The sequence below is a fragment of the Apus apus genome, chromosome 2 (genome assembly GCF_020740795.1).
Source record: "Apus apus isolate bApuApu2 chromosome 2, bApuApu2.pri.cur, whole genome shotgun sequence".
Taxonomy (NCBI): domain Eukaryota; kingdom Metazoa; phylum Chordata; class Aves; order Apodiformes; family Apodidae; genus Apus; species Apus apus.
The window spans coordinates 155,981,420-156,006,352 of NC_067283.1; the positions used below are offsets into that span (position 1 = coordinate 155,981,420).

At 53.3% G+C, this 24,933-nt stretch overlaps 2 protein-coding genes across 3 annotated transcripts in view; both read right to left on the bottom strand.

Annotated features, from left to right (window-relative positions):
• Positions 1-267: 267 nt before the first annotated feature.
• MAFA (MAF bZIP transcription factor A) lies at positions 268-1,213 on the bottom strand. Its single transcript, XM_051610630.1, has one exon. It carries the CDS (start codon positions 1,204-1,206, stop codon positions 340-342), a length of 867 nt encoding a protein of 288 aa, XP_051466590.1. The 5' UTR covers positions 1,207-1,213; the 3' UTR covers positions 268-339.
• A 6,146-nt stretch (positions 1,214-7,359) lies between these two features.
• Positions 7,360-24,933, bottom strand: part of ZC3H3 (zinc finger CCCH-type containing 3) — a 187,316-nt gene continuing 169,742 nt past the window's right edge. For both annotated transcript variants that reach the window (XM_051611381.1, XM_051611380.1), the window contains exons 10-13: positions 21,962-22,137; positions 20,610-20,818; positions 10,602-10,682; positions 7,360-8,998 (exon numbers count right to left, since the gene is read on the bottom strand). In XM_051611381.1, the coding sequence (XP_051467341.1) occupies positions 8,967-8,998; positions 10,602-10,682; positions 20,610-20,818; positions 21,962-22,137 (498 nt within the window). In that variant the 3' untranslated portion in view covers positions 7,360-8,966. The remainder of the gene's footprint in view (positions 8,999-10,601; positions 10,683-20,609; positions 20,819-21,961; positions 22,138-24,933) is intronic.

The following is a 24,933-nucleotide window of genomic DNA, read 5'->3' on the forward strand; positions in this document are numbered from 1 at the left end:
AGGGGAGAAAAGCCACCTGGATGGCGCTGACGCTCCCGGGGGGGGTGAGGAGATGCGCCTTACACGTCCCGCATGCAGGCTGGCTCCAGGACCCCCCACCCACCCCCCACCCCCACTACCCCCCCTTCTGAATTGGGGAGGGTGTGTGTGGAGGGGGGAGGGGGGGTTGGGGGGGCTTCGGTATCCCCCTCCCCAACATTTCAGGAGGAAAAATATTGATATTTTTAGTACAAGCAGAGGGTTTGCTCTCCCCGCAGGAGGGGGGGGAAGGAAAAAGGGGACACACACCCACCCACCTGCCCCCCCCAAACACACACACACACCCCCCCACCCTGGGGCTCACATGAAGAAGTCGGCGGTGGGTTTGGGGGCAGCGGATGGGGAAGGCTCCCTCGGGAAACCCCGGCCGGCTAACTTCTCGTATTTTTCTTTGTACAGATCCCTTTCCTTGGCCAAGCGGGTCACCTCCTGCTTGAGTTGCTCCACCTGACTCTGGAGTTGACATTTCTCGTTCTCCAAGATGTGCCGCTGCTGGACCCGCTTGTAACGGCAGGACTGAGCGTAGCCTCGGTTCTTCAAGGTCCTCCTCTTCTGCTTGAGGCGGATCACCTCCTCCTTGCTGAAGCCCCGCAGCTGCCGGTTCAGCTCCCGCACCGACATACTCACCAACTGATCGTCGGAGAAGCGGTCCTCCAAGCGCAGATGATGATGATGGTGGTGGTGATGGCCGGGATGATGATGGGAGGCCGGGGGTAACTCCTCGCCGCCGAAAGGTTGAGGTCGGAAAGGCTCGTAACCTTGATGGTGATGATGATGATGGTGAGGGGCACCGATCAAGGCCTCCACCGCGTCCTCCGGTGTCAGGTTGAGAGCTTCGGGGTTGAGGTGATGCTGGTAACCCGACATCCAGTACAGCTCCTCCAGCTGCGGTTTGGAGCCCAGGGAAGCGGCGGTGGTAGCTGGGGGACCGGGAGCCGGTTGCCCACCGGGGCTGGGAGCGCAGAAACTGGGCGAGGAAGGCACGGAGGAGCAGGGCGTGCTGAGAGGGGTGGAGGAGAGGGAACCGGCGGGGAGACGGTGGCACAGCCTCTCCGCCTCCGCCGGTTCTTTCTTCACCTCGAACTTCATCAAGTCGAAATCGTTCACGTATTCGATGGCGAGGGGGCTGGTGGGCAGCTCCGCGCTCATGGCCAGCTCCGAGGCCATCTCAGTCCATGGAGGGACCGGGGGGTGATCCCCCGGACGCTGCCGCTCCCCGAAAATTGGCGGGTTTCGAGGGCTCCGGGAGCTGCCTCCGACCTAACTCCGGGGCTGGGTTCGAGGTGCAACCGGTTGCCCCGACGGGGCTTCGCTCTCGGGTGCTGTCGGGCTCTGGAAACCTCAGATGGGGCTTTACTGCGGGGCTCAGCCCGGCTCCGGGACCTTCCGACGGGGCTTTGCTGCGGGGCTCAGCCCGGCTCCGGGACCTTCCGACGGGGCTTTGCTGCGGGGCTCAGCCCGGCTCCGGGACCTTCCGACGGGGCTCTGCTGGGGGGCTCAGCCCGGCTCCGTGCCTCTGTTCCGGGCTGCAAACAGACTCCTCCGTCGAGGTTTTCGCTCCGAGGCTCCGCACCTCGCTACAACCCACCGCTGGGAACTCGCTGCTGGAGCCTCCTCCCCGGGGATTCAGCTCCGGGACGCTCCGCCGAGGCTTTGCTGGGGGGCTCAGCCGGGCTCCAGGCCCCTCCGCTTTCCCCCCGCCGCCGTCACCACCTCGGGGAAGCGGAGCCCCGTGGGTGCGGGTCCGGACCCTCTCCAGCCCGGCTCTGCTGATCCTCGGGGAAGGCTCCGCCGCTGCCTTAGAGCCGGTTCCCAATGACGAGGAGCCGGCAAAGCCCTGCCCGCCCCTTCCTGACTGCCCCTGGCACCTGCCCCGCTCCCACCTCCCACTTTGGCTGGCAAAAACCTTCCTCCTCCTCCTCCTCCTCCTCCTCCAGCCCCTCCAGACACTGGCACAGCGCCCTGGGGGCGGGGGCCGCACCCCTTGCCTGCACCCCCTGCCCGCACCCCGGGCACCCGCTGCCTCTGCTCGGCGCTGCCGCTGCCGGGCGGTTGAATGGAACCCGCTCTATATAAATGGGAAAAAAGGAGGCCCAGACCCGCCTCCCCAGGGGCGGGTTCTGTAGCTTTTCACCTATCAGAAGGGAAAGATTTGCATATCCCCATGGCAACGCCCCGCGGGTGGTTGTCAATCACCATGGGGGGCGGGGGGAGAGGGGGGTGAGGACTCGGTGTTGCCCGCGGCAGCTCCGGGAAAGGGGGTGAGGTTGGGGTGGGGGCCTTGCCCTGGGCATCCCTCTCTGTACCCTTCCCCTACAGCCCGCCCTGTATCCCTCTTCAGCCTCCGGGGCATCCCCCTGTATACCCCCCCCGTATCTTCCCCCCCTAGCATCACTCTCCCTGCATCCCCCTTCCCTGCATTCCAACCCCCCCCCCCCCCACTTCCCCCCCCCCTACAGCCCTTCCTAGCATCCCCCTCCTGCATCCTCTCCCCTTCAGCCCCCCCTGCATCCCCCCACCTGCATGCCCCCACCTGCATCCCCCCAGTATCCCACCCCCCACATCCCTCCCTAGCATTCCCCCTGCCCCGCATCCCCCTCTGCATCCCCCTCCCTGCATCCCCATTCCCTGCATCCCCCCATCCCCCTCCCTGTATCTTCCCCCCTGTACCCCCCCACCTGCATCCCCCCACTACATCCCCCCACTTCAGCCCCTTCCATGTATCCCCCTCCCTGCATCCTTCCCCCCCACTCCCCAGCATCCCCTTTGATCCTTCTGCAGTCCCAGGTCATCCCCCTTCATCCCCCTGCTTCCCCCGGGCATCCCCTTCAACCCCTCCCCCCGCATCCCCTGCACCCCCCCAGGCATCCCCCTGCATCCCTCCCCCTCTGCATCTCCTGGGACCCTCCCCCTGCATCTCCTGGGCATCCCCTCCTTGCATCCCTTGGTGTCCCTCAAGCATCCCCTGGGTCAACCTCAGCCCCACCTTGTGCCTTCACCCCCCGCAGCTCCTACAACCACCCCGGGCCCAAAGTGAGCTGAGCAAAGAGTAGGGAAACAGAGAAACTCAATCATCATTTTCTCCCAAAGAAAAGGGAAAGACCCAAAACGGGGGTTATTGATCCCAAATCAGGTTTCATGCCACCTTGCTGAGGCACCAGGGCCTCTTGTGGCTCCCAACCCCTTCCCCACCTCGGTTTTCCCGAGGTTTTTCTAGGTGGGAGCAGCCCAGCATCCTTCCCAGAGCACTGGGAGGAGCTGCTATCCCAGCAGAAATCCAGATACATATTGGGGGGGGATTTTTTAAATGTTCCCACCAACCACTGGTGGTCGGGGAGCAGCCCCATGGTGCCCAAGCCCAAGCTCCAGGTGCAGTACTGGGAGCTGAACTGGTTTTTACCTGGCTCAGTGGCACAGGAGGTGACATTTGCACCTGGTAGGTGGAGAGGAGAGTTACCAGACATGGAAAAGGAGTTACCGTGAGGTGCTCAGCCCCCTGCAGGATGTGGCCTTGGACGGGATGTCACCACGCTGCTCCGAGCCCTGCCACCTCGTGGATGCTGCAGCCGCAGCACCGGAGGGACGAGGAAGTTTGGGGTTAACACCCCTGAGGTCAGGGTCAGCATTTCGGGGGGGGTCAAGGTTAGGATGGGGACAAGCACCCAGGACATGGAGGGTGCATATAGAATCATAGAATCATTCAGGTTGGAAGGGACCTCAAAGATCATCAAGTTCCAACCCCCCTGCCATCAGCAGGGAACCCACCACTAGACCAGGTTGCACAAAACCTCATCCAACCTGCCCTTAAAAACCTCCAGGGATGGGGCATCAACAACCTTCCTGGGCAACCCATCCCAGTTCCTCACCACCCTGAGAGTGAAGAATTTCTTCCTAATATCTGACCTAAATCTCCCCTCTCTCACATAAAACCATTCCCCCTTGTCCTATCACTGCCCTCTCTGATGAAAAGCCCCTCCCCAGCTTTCCTGGAGCCCCTTCAGGCACTGGAAGGTGCTCTCAGGTCTCCCTGGAGCCTTCTCTTCTCCAGGCTGAACACCCCAGCTCTCCCAGCCTGTCTCCAGAGCAGAGCTGCTCCAGGCCTTGGATCATCTTGGCGACCCTTCTCTGGACCCTCTCCAGCAGCTCCATATCTTTCTTGTGCTGAGGGCTGTGGGTACAGCTGTTCCCCACACCAAAGGAAACTGAGGCACGGGGGCTGTTGCCATCAACTTGTCCCACCTAGTGTCCCCCACAGAGGTTATGGATACTCACCCACCATGCAGTGATTCCCTTCAAGGCCAAGGACTGTCCCCAGCACTCCTCAGGATATGGGGCAGGTTCCACTTCATCCCAGCCTGGCCATCTCCTGCCCTGCTGCACCCCACATGCAGCTCCACGGGATGTGGGGGGGTGATGGTCCCCTTGGCCAGCTGATGGCCACCCCCACTTGGGGACAAGGGACGCTGCCCTCCACAGGTGCTAACTGACCATTCAAAGTCAGGAATTATTTGGGCTAAATTAATGGGAAAAAAACTTGGTTTGTTTTGGGTTGGGTTTCGGTTTTTTTTGAGGGGGAGGGGTGGAAGAAAAGCTTTATCCTGCTGCCCCCCCAGTAATTAAAACCCCACATCATTTCTTTTACTGGAGATTTTGGGGTGTTTGTTGTCCCCATCTCCATCTTCTGTGTCCCCCCCTTAGGGAGGGTCAGGTAAAGGCAACCCCCCCATATTTATCCTGTATTCTATAATCTGGGATATAGACGTCCTGTATCAGAGCCCCCAAACTTGGACAGGGAACAATGGGACCACCTCTAATTTGGGGTTTGGGGTGGGGGGTGCAGAGAAGGGGACAATAAGGGCATCTTGGGATGGTTTTTTGCAAAAAAAAAACAACCCAAAACCTTTTCATGGGATGTTGTTGACCTGCATTTACTAGTGTGACCCCCCCCCCTCAAAATGCAGCAGCGGTGGGGGGATGCAGTGGGATCTGGGGGTCCTACACTGGGAAAAGAAAAAAAGGGGGGGGGTGGTGTCTGGAATGTGGTGTCACCCCCCTACCCCTTGGCATCACGTTCCTCCCTGGAGCCACTCACACCTCGGGGGGGGGGGACACACGGTCCCCATCAGCAGCTGCCACCCACGATGGGACAAGAGCCACGGGGGGATTAGGAAGGGGCCGCGCTCCAGCGGGGCCGGCACTGGCCCTCGACACCCCCCCCTTGGGGTATTTTTAGGGGGTGGTTGGGTACAGTGACACGGCTGGGGGAGGGGGCCCGGGCTCGGTGGCATGTCCCCAGCCCTCCCCACCATGCCAAACCCCCAGGGGCTGGTCATCTAAGCTTACTCGCAGGCGGTCGAGTGACATAACCAGGTTGGTGGCCGCGGAATGGCAGGGGGGTGGCGTCACCTCCTGCTTTTAGAGCAGCTCCTCTGCCTCTTTAACCCTTCGAGCGGGGCTGGGTTGCTGCCTCAGTTTCCCCAGTGGGTTGATGATGGTGCACAGCACCCAGCCTGGGGTGCTGCCGGCTTGGGGTGTCCTCATGAGGAGGTATGACCCCGCGGTGTGGGGTGGGGTGTCCACCAAGATGTTGGTGGCATCATCTTGGGTGATGCTCCACCAACATCTGCAGCAAGGATCCCGATGTCACGGCCTGGAGAAAGGGCTGGAAATCCTTTTGGGAAGGGGAAAGATCATACTGAGAGGTTGGTGCCTGTGGTGCTGCAGGATGGTGGTGGGATGGCAGCACCTTTTGCTTTTAGAGCAGGCAGCTCATCTGCCCTTTTAACCCTTCGAGCTGGGTGCCTGGTGAGTGCTGCCTCAGTTTCTCCAGTTGGCTGATGATGGGGTGATGGTGCAAAGCTGGTAGTGCTGGCTTGGGGTGTCCTCATGGGGACATCACCCCAGGGCGAGGGGGGGTGCACCCCATAAGCTGGTGGCATTGTCCTGAGCGATGCTCCACCAACATCTGCAGCAGGGATCCAGGCGTCACTGCCTGGAAAAAGGCTGGAAATCAATCAGGGAAGGGGACAGATCATACAAATAAGTTGGTGCTCGTGGTGGGAACAGCTACAGGCACCCAAGGAGGAGGAGAAGGAGGAGGGCAGGGGACAGACACCCCTGATGACAAGCAGAAAAGTGAGCTGGTGGGTGATGCTAAGCCCGGCACCTGCTTCCCTGGCGGGAGACCAGGAGCTGTGCCAGCAGCACCCCCACGGGAGGGTTTTCCAGGAAATGTTTACGGATGCCCTCCAGAAACACTGTCCCGTGCCACCACCCCTCCAGCCAAGCCACCACCACCCTTCCCCAGGGCACATCCGCTCACTGCAACATCCCCAGTTCCCCGGGGAGGATGGATAAACCCCCACTGGGGCCCATCACCGAGGCATCGTGGCTGCTGGTGGCAGGAGACCCACCGGGGGCTTGATGACACCCCTCCGGGGGCTGCGCTTAACCCTGCTTGGAAACTTTCAGCCTGGAGAAGAGAAGGCTCCAGGGAGACCTGAGAGCACCTTCCAGTGCCTGAAGGGGCTCCAGGAAAGCTGGGGAGGGGCTTTTCATCAGAGAACACAGTGACAGGACAAGGGGGAATGATTTTAAACTGAGAGAGGGGAGATTTAGGTTAGATATTAGGAAGAAATTCTTCACTCTCAGGGTGGTGAGGAACTGGAATGGGTTGCCCAGGGAGGTTGTTGATGCCCCAACCCTGGAGGTTTTTAAGGGCAGGTTGGACGAGGTTTTGTGCAACCTGATCTAGTGGTGGGTTCCCTGCTCATGGCAGGGGGGTTGGAACTTGATGATCTTTAAGGTCCCTTCCACCCTTCATGATTCAATGATTCTATGAAATTAATCATCCCCCCAATCCTGCCCCCCAAGAAGTGCTCTCATGACAACCAGCAATAAACTACAACCTTTCCCGGGAAGGGAGCAGCGGCGCCGATGGGCGGCAGAGCCGCGACTCTCTGCTCATTGCCTCGCTTAATTAGTGCAGCTTGAGCCTTAATCCTCGTTAGCCTGCTCGTTAAGAGGCCATGGGAAGCACCAAAGCTCCCGGGCCACCACCACCCCTGGAAACTTGGCAGCATCCTTGTCTCCTCAGGGGCAATTCTAGGATGAATTTAGGTTTGGGTTTTTTTTTTTTCGGGTAACGACCACGCAAAGAAAAGCCCTTTCGAGGTGAAGTGGGAGAAGTTCTAATCATTTAAAACCTTTAAAGAATTGGGTTTTTGGGAGCAGTGTGGACCCCTCCCCATTGGCATTAGAAGCTCCTCGAGGGGAAATTGATGTCCTATAGCTGAAAAAAAAAAGAGCAAAACCACGCTCCACCCGGGGAGGGAACTTTTATTTACATATCAAAACACAAAGGTTCAAAAAAGACACTTCATGTTAACGGAAACAACAAAGAGTTTCTTAAAAAAAAAAACCCTCTCTGTACACACATCGGGGTCCAGGTGTGGCCCCAGAGTGGGGACCTGTGATAGCTGGTGATGTGGCCACCCCAAATTGGTCTCCAAGTGGCATCAGCACTCCCCCCGCCACAGGCTGCTGGTTCAGCAATTGGCAGCATCAAGGGGAGCCCAGGGAGGTGACAGGTATTTATGACATCACACCTATGGTGGGTGTCATGCCCCAAGTCACCTGAGTCAGGTGATACATCCCACCAACACGAGCCAGGCAGGGGGGAGCCTCCAGTGGGGTGATAACAAGACCCTTTCCATAGGGTGCATGCACCCATGGGTGCTCACCTAGGGACAGGAAAACCCCTCCCAAGGGGGGTCCCAGGTCACCCAGTTGCAGGGACAAAACCATCAGGCCCTCTCATGGAGCCATGGTGCACGTGAGCCTGTGGCATCGTGGTGGCTCCAAGGCCCACCCCATGGCCAAAAGCCCCTGGGTGCCGGGTCTCCAGGGAACCCCAGAGCTCACCCATGTCCCTGCTGATGCCTTTTCCCCACAGGATTTTTCTGTGATCGAGGGGCAGCAGATGGGCAAATCTGGCCACCCCATATGGCTGCTCTTGGCACATCTTGGCAAAGGGAGGTGCTGCATCTGTCCCCAGAATCTCATCCATGGAGGGGAAGAGCACCCATCACCCCAAAATCCATGAAAATTGTCCCCATCGATGCAAAAACCCATCAGCTCTTGGCTTGGCACAACGCTCTCCATCTGCATTGCTCCTGCCTGGATATGGAGGGACCCAAAAAAAAAACCCCTAAAGATCTGGTTTGGGTGTCCCAAGGGAGACCAACCCCCTGCTGGGATGGGGAATGGTGGGGGTTAGGGTGCAGCCAGTGGTGGGAGAGCCCCATGTGCTGCAGGAACATCTGGTGTGAGCTCAGCACAGCTCCCAGCACACACTTCCACTAGGGATGCTCCACTCAAAGGAATCTCTCCCAAAAGCAAGGGGATGGAGCAGGATGGATGCGAGGTGGGTTCTGGGCACGGAGAGGTCAGAGCTGAGCCACACAGGGCTGTTACATCCCATTACATCCCAGCACTTGTGACCACCAGCCACTCTCATCCCCAGTTCATTGGCTGACCTGGATGTGGATATGTTGGGTGATGGCATCAACCTCCTCAGGTCCCCATGTCACCTTACATCCAGGACAGCAGCACCAATCTGCAGGAGGACTGATGGGGACAGGAGCCTCTTTGCAGCTCCCCAAGCATCCAAGAAGCCTGGTGGTGAGGCTCACCTTCAACAAACAGGCCGAAAAGATAATTTATTGGCAAATTAAAACATTTCAAACAAAGTCGCTTCCTTGCGGGAACTGGTGGCGCGTCCCCACGTTGGCACCGGCTTCTTGCCAAAATGATGTCCCAGAAAAGCAAGAGGAGAAAAGGGTGTTTCATCCAGCCACAGTGTCCTGAGGTAGGTGTCAGGTCGTGCCCAGCTCTGAAGTTCCTGAACTGGTTGGGTTGGGTCTTGCTCATAGACGGGGTTTGATCTGCAGCCGTTTGCCTGGTGGGAGGAAATGAAGTGTGTTCCAAGGTCAGGTTGGATGGGGCTTGGAGCAACCTGGTCTGGTGGGAGGTGTCATCATAGAATCATAGAATGGTTTGGGTTGGAAGAGATCTCTAAGATCACCTAGTTCCAACCCCCCTCACATGGGTAGGGACACCTCCCAGTAGAACAGGTGGTCCCGACCAAGCCCCAGTCCAACCCTGGCCATATTTACAGTACTTGTTGTTTGGGTCCAACGATGACAAAACTTGGCCAAATTAAGCTGAGACAGGTTTGTGGGGTAAAAGCCTCTTCTCGAAAACCATCTGAACATGTGTCCTTTTCTAGTCTCACCACCCTCACATAAAAAAATGTCTTCCTAACATCTACTCTAAATCTTCCCTCTTCCAGTTTAAAACCTTTATCCCTTGTCCTCTCCCTCCCTGCCCTTGTCCCAAGCCCCTCCCCAGCTTTCCTGGAGCCCCTTCAGGCACTGGAAGGTGCTCTCAGGTCTCCTGGAGCCTTCTCTTCTCCAGGCTGAACAAGTCATATAACTGATGCTCATGATTTTGGATGTGGTGGGAGAACTCCATGCTCAGGGAAAGGAGGAAGAAGACAACCATGGCACAGGGACTGAAGCATTGGAAGAAAGTCTGCTCTCAGCTCCTTGTTTACCAACTAATTTTAGAAGTGCTGAGTGTCACAGAAATGCACTTCCCATGTTTGAAAGGATGATAAAGTGCTCAGCTTGGGCCAGCCGAGGGCTTGTGTGAGCGGTGCTGCCTCCTCTCAGCTGAAGTCATCATAGAATCTTAGAAACACAGAATGGGTTGGATTGAAAGGGACCTTAAAGATCATCCAGTTCCAACCCCCCTGCACGGGCAGGGACATCTCCCACCAGCCCAGGTTGCTCCAAGCCCCATCCAACCTGCCCTTCAACACTGCCAGGGATGGGGCAGCCACAGCTTCCCTGGGCAGCCTGGGCCAGGCTCTCCCCACCCTCACAGCCCAGAATTTCTCCCTCACATCTCAGCTCCAGCTCCCTCTGCCAGCTGGAAACCCTTCCCCCTGCTCCCTTCCCTCCCTGCCCTTGTCCCAAGTCCCTCCCCAGCTTTCCTGGAGCCCCTTCAGGCACTGGAAGGTGCTCTCAGGTCTCCCTGGAGCCTTCTCTTCTCCAGGCTGAACACCCCAACTCTCCCAGCCTGTCTCCAGAGCAGAGCTGCTCCAGCCCTCCCAGCATCTCCGGGGCCTCCTCTGGCCTCTCTCCAACAGCTCCATGTCCTTCTTGTGTTGGGGGCTCCATAACTGGACATAGTACTCCAGGTGGGGCCCCACAAGAGCAGAGGGGAAGAATCCTCTCCCTTGATATTCTGGCCATGGACATGGGGCTGCATCATGGCAGGTGGGCTGGAACTAGATAATCTTTAAGGTTCCTTCCAACCCAAACCATTTGGTGATTCTATTAAAAGGTGATGGTGTGAGGTGGTTGAGATGTGTCTGGACACACTTGGGCTTCTCTTTTCCTGGTCACGGTGGGATAACGTACCAGAGATGGGCATGGGGATGTGGAGGGTCATCTCCCCCAGCAGCACCTGACCCCAACAGCACCCACCAGCCTCACCTCTGCCACCCTCCTCCAGACGGGTGTTTTCGGAGTCCCGTGAGGATGCCAGTGGCAAAGTCCTCTTCCATTTGTTGCTGCCTGGGAATGGAAAGGAGAAAAAAGAGGAGAAAGTCACCAAGGCTGGGTCAGGGTCACCATGGAAATCCCCTGGGATGTGGGTGTAGGCGCTTCCCATGCTCCTCTGCTCCTCCCATTTTGGGATGAAACAAGCAGGAAAAGGGAGTGAAAGCTGCCCCAGAGGCCACGGTGCCATCAGCAAGAAGGATTAATTGATGCACAAAATAATTAATTAGGGAAAAAAATCAACAAGCCCACCTAATAACACCTTGTGCCTCTTATCCTGAAGCCTGCAGTGATGGCCATGGCTTCCCCACTGCTCTGCCAGCCAACTGGTGGGGACACGTGTCCCCATCATGGTGCTCAGCCTGGCCTTGCTGCCCTGTGGTCCTTTATCCAGGTTTTTGGTGCAGAGTTGGTCCCTTGGGAGCTGAGGATGTGCCTCCCTGTGAGCCTGGAGTGGATGTCCCCCTTCCCCATGACTGGGGTGGAGATGACTGGTTCCCCAAATCCCTGAGCACGACCTGCTCAAGGAATGGGCTGGAGCAGGGAGGAGCAGAACTCCAGCAAGCAAGAGGTTACATCATGCTTGGTGCTCTGGCCATGCTGGTGGAAGGTTTGGAGAACCTCAGCAATGACTTCTGCTTCCTGCAGCTCTGTGCCTCCCCCAGAGAGGGTCCCAGATGTTCATATAAAGCCAAAACTCTGTGAAGTGCCTCTGGCTGGTGACCTCTTTGAAGGTTAAGTCCAGGCACATCCCACGGACCAGGGTGGATGATGTGAAGTCTTCCATTTCAACCACAATGCTGGACATGCTTTTCTGCAGAGTTTCTCCTATCTTCCTTCCCTGAAGGATGTGGAGAGGTGGTTATGGGGTTTTCCCTGCCAGACTGAGCATGGTGACCACTTTGGAGAGGAGAAGACACTGAGATGAATGCAGGTGGGAAAGGAAGGAGTTTTCCTGGAAAAAAGAGCCTGTAGCTTGTTGAGCTATGAGGTTTAGGGGGAAAGTCTCCTCTCACTTGGGATTACAGGAGGTGGATGAGCTGGAGGAAATGGAGCCCAAACCCCATCCAGATGCAGGTGTTACAATCAGAGAATATTCAAGTGGTTTGAGTTGGAAGGGACCTTCAAAGGTCATCTACTCCAACCACCCTGCCATGAGCAGGGATATCTTCAACAAGACCAGGTTGCTCAGAGCCCCATCCAATCTGACCTTGAATGTTTCCAGGGATGGGGCTTCTCCTACCTCTCTGGGCAACCTGGGCCAGTGTTTCACCACCCTCAGAGAAAAAAAAAAATAATCTTCCTTAGATCTAGGTCTGGATGAGCAGCACACAACTTGCCCATGTTTCTGCAAAACCCCAGCACTGGTGCTCCCCACCACATCCTGCTTCCCAACGATGATACCCAATGTGGAGATGGGACCATGGTCACCTTCAAGCAGCCATGAAAGTCCAAAACGAGAACGTTTTGGGGCACGGGGGGTAGGAGGGACAAAGACCTAAAGGAGCATTTGACAACAAGGAGCTACCAGGAGCTCTTCTTTCCTTTTAAAACTTGGGTAAACAAACTTGCTCGGAGTCGAAGCCGCCGTGGCAGTGACACATGGTCTTTGAGCTAATTTATGTAAAATAAAGAGGGCTCATTTAGCACCTTTCCACCCTTAATATAACACCCATACATCAGAGGCCTGCACAGCAGCCACCACAGACGTGGCTATTAGTCAACAGCAAGGCAGCCAAATTCAGCTTTGAGGGAACAGCAACGCTGAGCAGACGCCCATCGCACCCCCCATGGCCTCCGACCACCCACCCAAATTTTTCACTTGACCACAAGTATCACTTTTGCATCGAGACAAATGGGTTTTCCCAGCCTGGGATTTCCAAATTAGGGTCTGTCAAGGACCCCCCAAGAGGTCAAAATCAGCATCTCCTTCTTCCTGCCCCACCAGTGATTGTGGCCTTGGTCCAACCAGAATGGTGGAAATGACTCAACGTCCCTCCAGGAAACTTAATTAGCTAATTTTTCAATTCAAAGCAAATATGATTATAGAAGTAGAAATATAGATTCCTTCTTTTTCAGGAGGGAAAAAAAAAACCCAACAAAACAAAAAAGGAAGTTATTTTTAAATTGACCGTAATCAGCTTCCTGACTTTGTTAAAGGGTTGGACGGAGCCAAGACACTTTCAGAGCATCCATGTTTGATTTCAAGCGTGTTCCTCAAAAAATCAAGGTGGGAAACAATGAAATACAACCAAAATCATAGAATCATTTTGGTTAGAAACGATCTTTAAGATCATAAAGTCTGACCATTAACCAGGTTAATAGGTTGTCAAAAGACTAAACCAGTCCAGGTTGTCGCTTCGGATGGAGGGAGATGTCGCTCCTGGAAAGGATGGAGTGTGGAGAGCAGCCAGGGATGGGCAAACTCCACATCCTGAAATGCTCCACAGTGATAGCTGGAAGGGGGGAACCTGGAAAAAAACAGGGGTGTCACTTAACCCACCCCAGCAAACAAAAATATCTTTTCTGCCTTTGTGCACGGGAGATCCTGCAAACGGAGCGATCAATTTTGGGTCGCATCTCAAGCGCCTTCACTCTCTCTCTCTCCCCCCCCTTCCCACCTCCTTTTCTTCTCTACATTTCCTCAGCCACACAATCCATCTTCCAGGAACCAGGTATATAATTTCTAGTTAGCAAAAGCCAGGCTAAGAAACCCCTTTTTCATTACGATTGAGCTGCTTCCAAAGAGAAGAACCGGGGCTGGATCACAAGCTCTCCCTCAAAAGCCGGGCGGCTTTTGCTGAGCTTGTCAGCCTCACTGGAGAATTAGGACTTCCAGCACTCTTCTTCTTGATGAAAATCAACATTTATTTTGCCTAAGCCTAAGAAGGTGTCAAGCAGACAGAGAAACTTGTCACTCTTTGCCAGGAGAAGGGAGGGAAAAGAAGAAAATCTAATAGAAATATATTATCAAGTCTGAGGAGTGGACAGGGCAGTAAATCACGTTTCAGGTGGCACCATTATATTTTTCAATAAAACTTGGCCTTCCCCCAGACGTCGCCGAGTTGAGCAGCTCCAGCTGCAGCCCACAGGCAAGTTAAAACAAAACTCATTTCATCCAGCTGCTGAGAGAAGGGGGATTTAAAGGTGGAGAATGTGCACTGGCAGCCCAGAAACCAACCGTGTCCTGGGATGCAACCTCGGCAGCCTGACCAGCCCCCTCTGCTCCACTCTGCTGAGACCCCCCTGCAGGGCTGGGGCCACTTCTGGGACCAACACAAGAAGGACATAGAGCTGTTGGAGTGAGTCCAGAGGAGGCCATAGAGATGATGGGAGGGCTGGAGCAGCTCTGCTGTGACAACAGGCTGAGAAAGTTGGGTTTGCTCAGCCTGGAGAAGAGAAGGCTCTGGGAAGACCTTAGAGCACCTTCCAGTGCCTGAAGGGACTCCAGGAAAGCTGGGCAGGGACTTGGGACAAGGGTAGGGAGGGATGAGACAAGGGATAATGACTTCAAACTGGAAGAGGTTTAGCTTATACTTCAGGAAGAAATTCTGTGCTGTGAGGGTGATGAGACCCTGGCCCAGGTTGCCCAGAGAAGCTGTGGCTGTCCCATCCCTGGAAGTGTTCAAGGCCAGTGTTCAAGGCCCCAAAGTTCACCCCATGTCCCTGAGGGTGTTGTCCAAGTGTTTCTTGAATATTGTCAGGTTCTGTGCCATTACTGCTTCCCTGGGGAGCCTATTCCAGTGCTCCACCACCCTCTGGGTGAAGAACCTCTTCCTAATGTCCAACCTAAACCTCACCCCACACATCTTCCTACCATTCCCTCGGGTCCTACTGTTGGTAACCAGAGAGAAGAGGTCAGCACCTACTCGTCCTCCTTCCCAGGAGCTTCATACAGGTCACAGTACCTGCAACCACCCCGCTCCTCCTTTAGAGCTGACCCTGTGTGGAATGGTCCCAAACACAAAAACCAATCCCATTTCCTAAAATACAGCAGGCTAACGAGGGGGCTGCAATGAGCAGGAGTTCTAACGACCATTCAGCTAATGCTCCAGTGATTAAAAAAGCAAAGGGGATGAAAAAGGTTCCACCTGATGGCTTGGAGTGCCACGATGCATCTCCCTGATGTTTAACACCACAAAGGGAAATCCTTCAAACTTCACACACAATTTTATTCCTTCCATTCTCAAAAGAAAAAATATCCCTTAAGTCCTTTCTGGCTGCTCTGGGGGAGCCCAAGGGCTGAATCTTCCCTCAAAATGTTTTTTCTTTCCCAGCAAAAGTGCTTGGCTGAGTCAGCTCCTGGAGAAACTTTGGCAGGAAAATGTCTATTTTTTTATTTATTATTATTATTATTATTATTATTATTATTATTATTATTATTATTATTATTATTATTATTATTATTATTATTATTATTATTATATAAAGCCCATGAAGAAAAGGCAGGATGGAAAGGTCATCGTCAAGAGTTAAGTCCCAGAATTTTCAGCACAATGATTTTTCACACAAAAAAGCTCTTTGGCTTCAGCTCTAAATCCATCCAGTGAGACAACCTGCACCAAAAGCTCCCCCTGCTGTTCCACCGTGACTTTCTGCCCCTCAAGTGAGGGAAACATCAAGGCTGGGATGCCAGGAGAAGCTTTGTCCAGAAGAAAAAAATGCTCAGATGCTTTCTTGCTTCCTAAACAGTATGTTTTATGGAGGATCATGCTGGAGGAGATGTCTCATCAGTGTCTGGAAGTATCCAATCTCCTACCATGCTTGTAGAGCAGGACATCTATGCTGGGATGTCCTTTCCATGTCTCTTCTCCTTAACTCCTTTTTTGGATGAAAAAAAGCAACAAGAAAACAAGCACAAGCTGCAGAGATGGGAGAAGGTCTTTGCTGGGTTGAAGACTTGACAGAGACATGGTGGCCTGGTGGAACATGGGTGACTTGACCACGAAGATGTCAGCACCACATCTGTCCTTCACTGGTGAGCTGAAGCTTAGCCTGAAGAAGATGAGATATCAACATCTTGGGAGGGCTCTTCTACCTCCAGTTTTCAGGTCACTAAATAACTCAGGAGGGGGACAAGGGGGATGCCCAGTGGAGGTGGTCTGAAGGAGAGAAGTCCTCAGGAATCCTAAGCAAAGTCTAAAAGTTCTGATCTCCAGAGTCTCTATCACAGGCAGCAAAGACCCCCAAAAACCCAAAAAGGGTAAAAAATTAATCTGGATGCAGCAGATTTCAGGCCTGGGAAAGGAGAGAGACTTGGCAGGCTTGAAAGTCACTTGTAAATCAATAAGGGAAGAGGACTGGAAACGTGCAGAAGGTTACCTTCAAGGCAGAAGGTAAATAAGAGAAGAACATTTTCAACAGCACTTTTGTAGGACAACAAAAAAAAAGACAATTCTGATTCAGAGCAAGAGTCCACTTAGAAAAAGTCACGGTGTCCATTTGGTTTACTGGAAGTTTCAACTAAATTTGCCACTTTGCAATAACTAAATTAAAAGGCAGGGAAGTTTCTGACTTTCAGACCTTCTTGGAGCTAACAAGACACAAGGAGATCCAACCCCGATGTTCAGCAAAACCTGGTATCTGCAGCACCCCAAAACCTGATGGTACCTCAAGCCTTATGGGGTTGCCCAGCAGGATCAGGGTTTTACCAGGGGATGGAGATGGAAGGAGGGAGCGATGGAGGCAAGGGATGCCAGATATAAGGCATCACTACAGAGGGGCAGGCAAGGTCCATCAGGGAGTCCCCATCTTGGTGAGGTCCACCAGCCTGAGTACGAACACATCTGTCTCTCTGGGCTGGGAAAAGTGCACCCATGACCAAAAAGATATTTTAAATCATCCAGGGTGAATGAAGATGGTCCTCCAACATAAACAGGACATGGCCACAGCTTCCCTGGGCAACCTGGGCCAGGCTCTCCGCACCCTCACAGCCCAGAATTTCTCCCTCATATCTCAGCTCCAGCTCTATCTTCCAGCTGGAAACCCTTCCCCCTGCTCCCATCCCTCCCTGCCCTTGTCCCAAGCCCCTCCCCAGCTTTCCTGGAGCCCCTTCAGGCACTGGAAGGTGCTCTCAGGTCTCCCTGGAGCCTTCTCTTCTCCAGGCTCAACACCCCAGCTCTCCCAGCCTGTCTCCAGAGCAGAGCTGCTCCAGCCATCTGATCATCTTCGTGGCCTTCTCTGGATTTCCTCCAACACCTCCACGTCCTCTTTATGTTGGGGATCCCAGAACTGGACACAGGTGGGGTCTAGAAGCTGAGGCTGGTCAGATGATCCAGCATCAAGAGCTTGCCCATCCCCACAGCCACGTGGCCCTGCTGGGGTTGACTCTCCAACACGGGTCCGGCCCACTTGGCGAAGGGGGAAGATTCGCTTCGCCAAAGTTATTCCTCCAGAAGTGGAAGCTGTAAACAGACCCAGAAGTGCTGCACCTCCACCAATCCCTCCAAAGCCAGAAGCCTTGGAGCGTGCTCAGCGGAGCCGTTAAAAAAAGACTGTACCGAGCATCTTCCATTAACGTTACGACCGTGAAATATGACAATAAAATGACGGCCGTATGGTCGCAAATTTGCAGCCCGCCGAGTTGCTCGGGGTTTATCGTCACTCAAACGTGCAGAGAGCTGTAAAATGTTTACAGAAAGGGTCGTTTGCAGCTATAAAATCCTCTTTTCTCTCCTAAACAAGGCTGAGTGGAGCCATTTACAAACCCCTGAATGTTCATCGGGGGAGAGGGGAACATCTGTTCTCTCCAGGAGTTTTCAGTGATCTTCTCGAACAAATTAACTAAAATGGGTGCTTTCTAATTAAATTAGCACTCGATTGGAATGGTTTGCATTGGTGAGCTTGCTTACAATTAGCGCGGGGAGGCCAGTTAGGCTCCAGTGCAGGCTATTTAACTGGAAGGTGAAATATGGAAAAGCCCATTACCTGGAAATGGGTGTGGGAGGGGCAGGGGAGCCCATATTCCCTTCAGCGTTGCCCTCCTGGATGGAGAACACAAGGAGGTGAAGGATGGGATGCCACCAAGCCCACCCTTCCTAGCTGGGATGCTTGGCTGGAAGCAGTTTCGCTCCTCGTGTCGCATGAAAGGATATTTTGGATGCTTGGAAAGCCCCAGCACACTCAAATCCTTCCTCTGAACCCAAATTACAAAGCTCCTCTTGCAAGAGGAGTCACGCATGCAGACCACATCTCTGCTTTCCAGTCCCTTTTTTTTTAATACCCCAGGGCCAGAGGCTTGCAGACCCCCACTGAAACCCCACCAGCTGATGCTGTTGCCCATGCTGGTCCTTAAAGGTCATCTCCAACCCCTCCTGCTCCATCCCTCCCACACAGACACTGGTTTTTTTTCTTCATTCTTCCTGCATTTACCAGTATTAAAAGGGCACTTTCTTAAATTGTGACCATTTAACCAAGCAATCCAGCTCACTCTATAATAATAACCTGTCCTCCTTATTTACTCTCCCACCAATTTGTGTGTTACCTTCAGGCTTTACAGACAGAAACACACTACTATCCCTGGCACGAAGGCTGCAAGCAGGGAAGGCACAGACCCCCCCAGACCCCATCACTGACACCAGCTACTACCTGGAGATACTGAAGGACTCATCCTGACCACTCACTCAGCTCAAACCAGAACTTCAGGCTTAAAAACACCTTATGATTTGGCCCCCATGAAGCTTATGGTCCATTAGCAGCATGAATGGCCTCATCCTGTGCCCTCTTGGGATGGTGGTTACGTTAGTGGCCAGGACTCCCTTTTCTCCTGTTAGGTCCTGGGGGTCCCTGGCTGCTGCTGTTCCCCTGAGCCCCTTCATTTGTGTGTTGAGATGAGATTTTAATTACTGAGAGCACCCTAGTGCCGAGCAGGAGCAAAGCCTGGAACCCAACAGCATCCTTGGGCTCACCCGATCGCTGCATCCCTTTGGCACGGAACCTGCTTCCTCATCAGATGATTTTACAGCCATCTGCAATTCCTGCCCTGTTTCCCTTTCCTACGGATCCTCCAGCATCCACTTTTCTGATGCCACGTGTTCCCCAGGCAATGGGAAAGGATCCTGTATCTACCAGCTCCTTCCTCACAACATTCCTGGACTCAACCAGAAAGGTCTGGAATTCATCCTTCCCTGACCATGCAAACCAGAGTAAAGAGGAATTAAGATGCCCTCACTGCCAGGATGATACCTCTACCCTCTTTGCTGAGTTACTCCAAGCTGCTAAGTACAATCCAGGACATTCCAACAGTTTTCTTGTCCATGGATGAATTGCTCCATCTTCACCACAGAGATATAAAAATCCCATTTAGTCGCTGCTTTGGGATCACTTCCCCGGCCCTGCCACCGAGATCAAAAGGGACTTGAATCAGGGCCAAGGAGAGGGAAGGAGGGAGGGACGTGGGGGGAAGAAATTGCTGGAAAGGGAAGCCAAGAGCTTCACTCCACGTCATGGAGCTTTCCCAGTTGGAATGGTCCCTTGCTCTCTCCACCACGCCATGCTTCGACAGCGCACACGCTCGCCTGTGACTTCAGGAATATGTTGCTAATCCTGGGAATTTTCTTTCCGACAGTGTTAAGGCATCTCAGCCCTCCCTGGCTCGAAGAGCTTTGTGGTTGAGCCAGGCAAAGCCTTGCAATCCTCAGCACCCGTTTACGGATGACAGGGCAAAAGCCCCAGCCTGGCTTTTGGTGCTGAGTTTATCCCTTTTCTCAGTGGCATCGTGCTCTGGCTCCACACTCAGTCAGAGGAGGCACAGGATCAAAGACAGGGAGAGATGCTCCAGCCCTTTGGTTCACACCAAGCTACATCTTCTGCCAGCCAAGCTGGTGGTGGGGATTTCATCATTACTTTCCAGGCAACCAGCAACAAGAGGGCCTGGCCTGAAGCTGCTCCAGAGGAGGTTTAGGTTGGATTTCAGAAAGCACTTCCTCATGGAGAGGGTGATCAGACATTGGGATGGGCTTCCCAGGGAAGTGGTGGAGGCACCATCCCTGGAGGTGTTCAAGGAAAGGCTGGAGGTGGCATTAGTGCCATGGGCTGGAGATGTGGTGGTGTTGGTCATAGGCTGGACTTGCTGATCTGAAAGATCTTTTCCAGTCTTGGTGATTCTGTGAAAACATGTTGAGATCTGCACCAGACGCTGTTTCCCTTCAGGAAATGGCGCTCGGGAAATGCTCCACATCCCTCCAGAGAAGGACGGGAGGGGAAAAAGTGAAGCATCATCCAGCTGAAAAACTCCTATCCAGCACTGGGAAAGACAAGGCATGATCTCCTCACTATCTCCATCACCTCTGCTCCCGTGGACACATCCTTGGAATGCCCCAAATTCCCTTTCTTCAGAGCTGCTGGTGATGAGGGATTTTCCAGTGTAGGAGCTGAATTAGGAGAGCAGGAACCAAGGAGAATGTTGGAGGAGCAGAAATGCAGCCAACCTCCACCATGAGCCACTCTGCAGAGAAACAAAAATTCTTCCCCTCAGCACTTCAACAATTTTCTCCTGCTTACTTTTTCCCAGGAAATGTGTGCAATGGATGGTCCAGAGGTCTGGAGATGGTTCACAGGTCCTTCTGCAGGTCCAGCAATGAGGCACAGCATCACTACATCCCTCTGAAACACACTCCTACCAGGAACTGCTGTGGCTCCATGACAGGAGTGAGACTGGAGTCATTGTTGGATAATTTATATGAAAAGGAAGAAGGAGCTGATGACAAAAGATGGGGATAAAATCCTACTGTGTGGTTTTGGGAGCAAAGCCAGGGACTCATCCATCTGCATGACCAGAGATGCAAACCCCAGTTGCCACCCCAGCTGGAGCATTTGGTGACTCACAAGGAACACCAAACCCACCAAAACCCATGGAGAGCAGCAGGGGAATAACTCTCCTGCTTGGTGAATTGGAACCAGCTCAGAGCACACGTGAGGAAAAGCAGAGCAAGTGCTTCCTACCTGGCTCATCCTCTGACTCATCCTCATCCTTCTCCACTTTGCAGCTTTGGTGACCAGGGGATGGTGAGGACTGGAGAGAGATGAAGGACGGCAGCTTTTGCAGCCAGCTGGTTGGTGAGGTGCCTCTCTCTTTCTTAACCTTCACCTCTGGCTCCATGTTGGAGGGTCCAGGAATTTCTCCATCATCATGGAGCTGAGCTGGATCATCCCTGAAGGAGGCAAAAAACCAAGGAAAAATACAATGATCCCTCTTGGCAACATGTGCATCCATTCCTCCTTCCCTACAAAGAGAAAGGAGCAAATATTTTGCACCTGGTTCACACGGGGGACGTGAGCTGGGTGTCATTCCAAGGCTCTTCTGACCCTTGGGATATGTTTGGAGCTGGCTGAGCACTCGTCCCCCTCTGCTACCTTACAAGGTAGGACCAAGATGAGGCCCAGGACCAAGAGCATAGACCAGACTGGCACAGCTCCCAGTTCTCACCTTCCCCTCCATGTCTTGGTTCTAAGAGCCACGGATGAGCCAAGCATCCAACTCGAGTTTTTCTCCTCCCTCTAACAAGGATTTTAGCTTTAATTCCATGGAAATGTAGTCATTTTGCAGGCAAGGGTTGGGAATGAGAGCAGAAGAAGGCAAGGATGTGCCAAGCTCAAGAAAATCTGTCTCCCTGTTGGGACCAGGACCAATGCATCCCTCTGCTTGTGGGCTCCATCCCAGCACCCAAAAGCATCATCTTTGTCCAGAGAGAGGTCAGAGAACTTAAAGGGATTAACCAAGAAACCAGCCCAACATCCAAAGGCTTTACAAAACCTGTTGTATCTCCATGTCCATCTCCATCTCTGCTTCTTCAGGCAGTGAGTGATAAGGCCCTTCATGCCATGCTGAGGGCTCAGCTCTGCTCTCCACCATGGATTTGGAGAGAGGAAGAAGGACGATGGTTTCCCCTTTCCCGCAGAGCTATGGATAAGCTGTGTCCACTTTTGGTGGTGGAGTGCTCATCAGGGCTCCTGCATCTCCCAGGAGGAAGATCTACAAAAGCCTCAGAGATACCTGGAGATGATGAAGCCCTGGATGGCACATATCTAAGGGTGAAGGTACCCACACTCCACTAGTAAATTGGGTAGCAAGACCCTCTCCATCAGTCTGAAGACCTCTCCCTTGAGTACAGACCCTGCCCAACCCTACTGCCCATGGTGGCTCAATCAAGAAGGCACCACAGTGACCCACATCAGCAACATCTTAAAATAAACCAACACATGGATAGAGACACATCTGGAAGAGGAAACATCCAGAGCAGGCTAGAAAGAAAACTTTAAGAGCAGCAAAGTAAGTTTCTTCTGCTCTTTCCCACCTGTTTGTCTCCTCCTTGACCCGTCTCCACTTGGAGAGGGGCTCGTTGCGGTCCCCATCTTCTTCCTCTCTTGAGTGACGCTTCTTCTGTGGGTGCAGCAGCTTGCACCAGGCACCCCTGGGGCAAACACCCTTCTTGGCAAAGTCGGGGCAAACCAGTGTGTGCTTCTTCTTGCACTGTGAGGGAATCAAGAGAGCAATGTCAGGAAAGGCAGCGAAAACCTGGTGAGGAGAACAGGGTCTCAGAGATGGGTTCCTTCAGGTGGCACCAACACGTTGCTAAAGGAAGAGAAGGATCCCATGACAAATCATAGAATCATAGAATGGTTTGGGTTGGAAGGGACATTAAAGATCATCTAGCTCCAACGCCCCTGCATGGGCAGGGACACCTCCTGCTAGGTCAGGTTGCTATAAGGTCACCACGGAGCCTCCTCTTCTCTAGGCTGAACAACCCCAACTTCCTCAGCCTATTTTCATAGGGGAGGTGCTCCAGCCCTCTGATCATCTTTGTGACTCTCCTCTGGACACACTCGAGGAGTTCTATGTCCTTCTTATGTTGGGGACTCCAGCATTGGACACAGGATACTATTAGAAAATATGAGTCTCCTCTGGGAGATGCCGAGCACTTCACCACAGCTGATTTTAAGGATCCAAATAACCAGAGTCTCAACAGCAATGATGTACCTCCAAGGTGGTGATGCTGGGACGTCCCACTGGTTTCAGAGAGGAGACAGGACTTTCCTGTTCCAGACATGCTTGGGACATGGGAAGGAGCATGGGAGAACAGGAATGAAGCATGTTCCTTTTTGGACTTATTTTGGGACTACTGCCTGGACCAGCCTCTTGCTTAAGGTGGCCCAGAGGTGGAGATCAACCCAGTCTACTTAGGAAGGAGCTTGGCCAATGTTCTCCTGTCCAAGAAGGCTTAGCATGGTCACAACACTGCCAAAACAACGGCATCAAGATGTTCACTCCTATAAGTGTTTCTGTGCTCCCAGCCCAGCATTTTTTTTTTTGTAGTGGTAATGGCAGGAAGAGATGAACAGGGCAGAGGAGAGGCCTTCAGCTGTGATTTCTACATGGGTGGCTGGGAATGTTGATTGGGGACAGGGAGAAAGAACCACCTCTCCCTAATCTCCAACTGTTCCCAACACCATGACACCACCACCCAGCAACCTAGAGAGCTCATCCCAGTGCATCCCAAGGGATGACGGGTGGGAGCAGGTCCTGGAGCTCTGCTCAGTCCCACAATGTCCAAGGAGACCCATTCTCACCAAGGATGCATCCTCCTACCCCAAGGTGATGAACCCACCTTGCCTCTCACAGGCCCCCACAACACCCATGGCAAGACACAACCCACCACACACAGCCCAACGAAGGGTCCACAACACCAGGATCCATTCTCCTGTTCACCTTCTCCACCAGCAAAGAGACAGCCTACTTTTTGTCCACAGAGGTCCTTCCAGGCTTGGATGTCCACACTGCAAACCTCCTTGCTACAGGGTAGCACAGTTTGTTCAGATTTTGCACGTGAAGGAGAAATACAGTGAGGGTTTCAGCATGACCATTTTTGAGGGTTTCAGCATGACCATTTTTTGCCTGTTTACAAAAATGCAGCTTCCTAAGGCCGTGGGATGCAGGTGAGCTCCTGCCCTTTTAATGCAACTCGACTCTGGGGGTGTAGGACCAGCTCCCCACGCTGACCTTTGGGATGAAGTGGCAGCCCTGCTGAGCCATGGGAGCTTTCTCCTCTCCATGGGAGCTCTCTCCTCAAAAGGGCAGAAGGGTTTGGCAGATCTGCTGCCTGAGGCAGTGCTGAAGTTGGCAGCTGGAGCAAGGAGCTCATCTGCTGGAGGTTGGGGAAGAGGTTGAGCAGCAGGAGGGCTGAGGATCCAGATGGACACATGGATGTTGGCTCAATGGGGGGGACAGCACAGCAACAGCACCACTTTTCCACTGAAAATTCATTTAAAAACCCAGTTCCTATGACTTTCTCTCTCTGTTTGAGGGATCTTCAACAGCAAGTTAGTCTACAACTCAACGGGCAGCCTGGAAGTAGAGTCATCTCCAAACAGCACCCAAGCTCAGCCATTACTACAAAGTCCTATGTTTCACAGAATCAGAACAGTTTGGGTCAAAAGGGACCTTTCAAGACCATCTAGTCCAACTCCCCTGCCACGGACATGGACACAGGCAAGTTGGCCTGATGACACATTAGATCTACTGCCTGCTGGAAGGTTTCTAGTCCACCAGCACCTCTAGATCTCCATCCATGTGATGATGGCAACATCCTGTAAACCTCCTATTATTAGCCTGCCTTAAGTTAATTACTGCTAATTATTGGCAGGGTGGCAGCTCTTCAGAGCCTCTGCCCAAGGATGTGAGATCTGCTCATGTATAGAATCATAAAAATGTTTTGGCTGCAAAACAGCCAAAATCCTCTAAGATCATCCAGTCCAACTGCTACCCCAGCACTATCAAGGCCATCACTAATCCATGTCCCTCAGCACCACATCTACACAGCTTTGAAATCCCTCAGGGATGGGGACTTCACCTCTGCTCTGGGCAGCCTCTGCCAGGGTCTGACAACCATTTGGGGAAGAAATTGCTCCTAATATCCAACCTAAACCTCCTCTGGTGCAACTTCAGCCCATTTCTTCTCATCCTATTGCTTGTTCCTTGGGAGAAGAGACTCACTCCCCTTGCTCCAACCTCCTTTCAGCTAGTTGCAGAGACCAAGAAGGTCTCCTCTCAGCCTCATTTTCTCCAGACTAAACAACCCCAGTTCCTTCAGCCGCTCCTCGTAAGACTCATGCTTTTGTGTACAGCAGTTACCAGCACAAAATGGATTTGGGAATGGGAAGAGCAAGAAAAAAGACCCTGGCCTCAAAAAGCTGGATGTTCTGCAGCCAGTGGTGATGCTGCAGTGCTGAGGAATGATATTTTGGGATGGGGGGGAAGCCAAGAAATGCA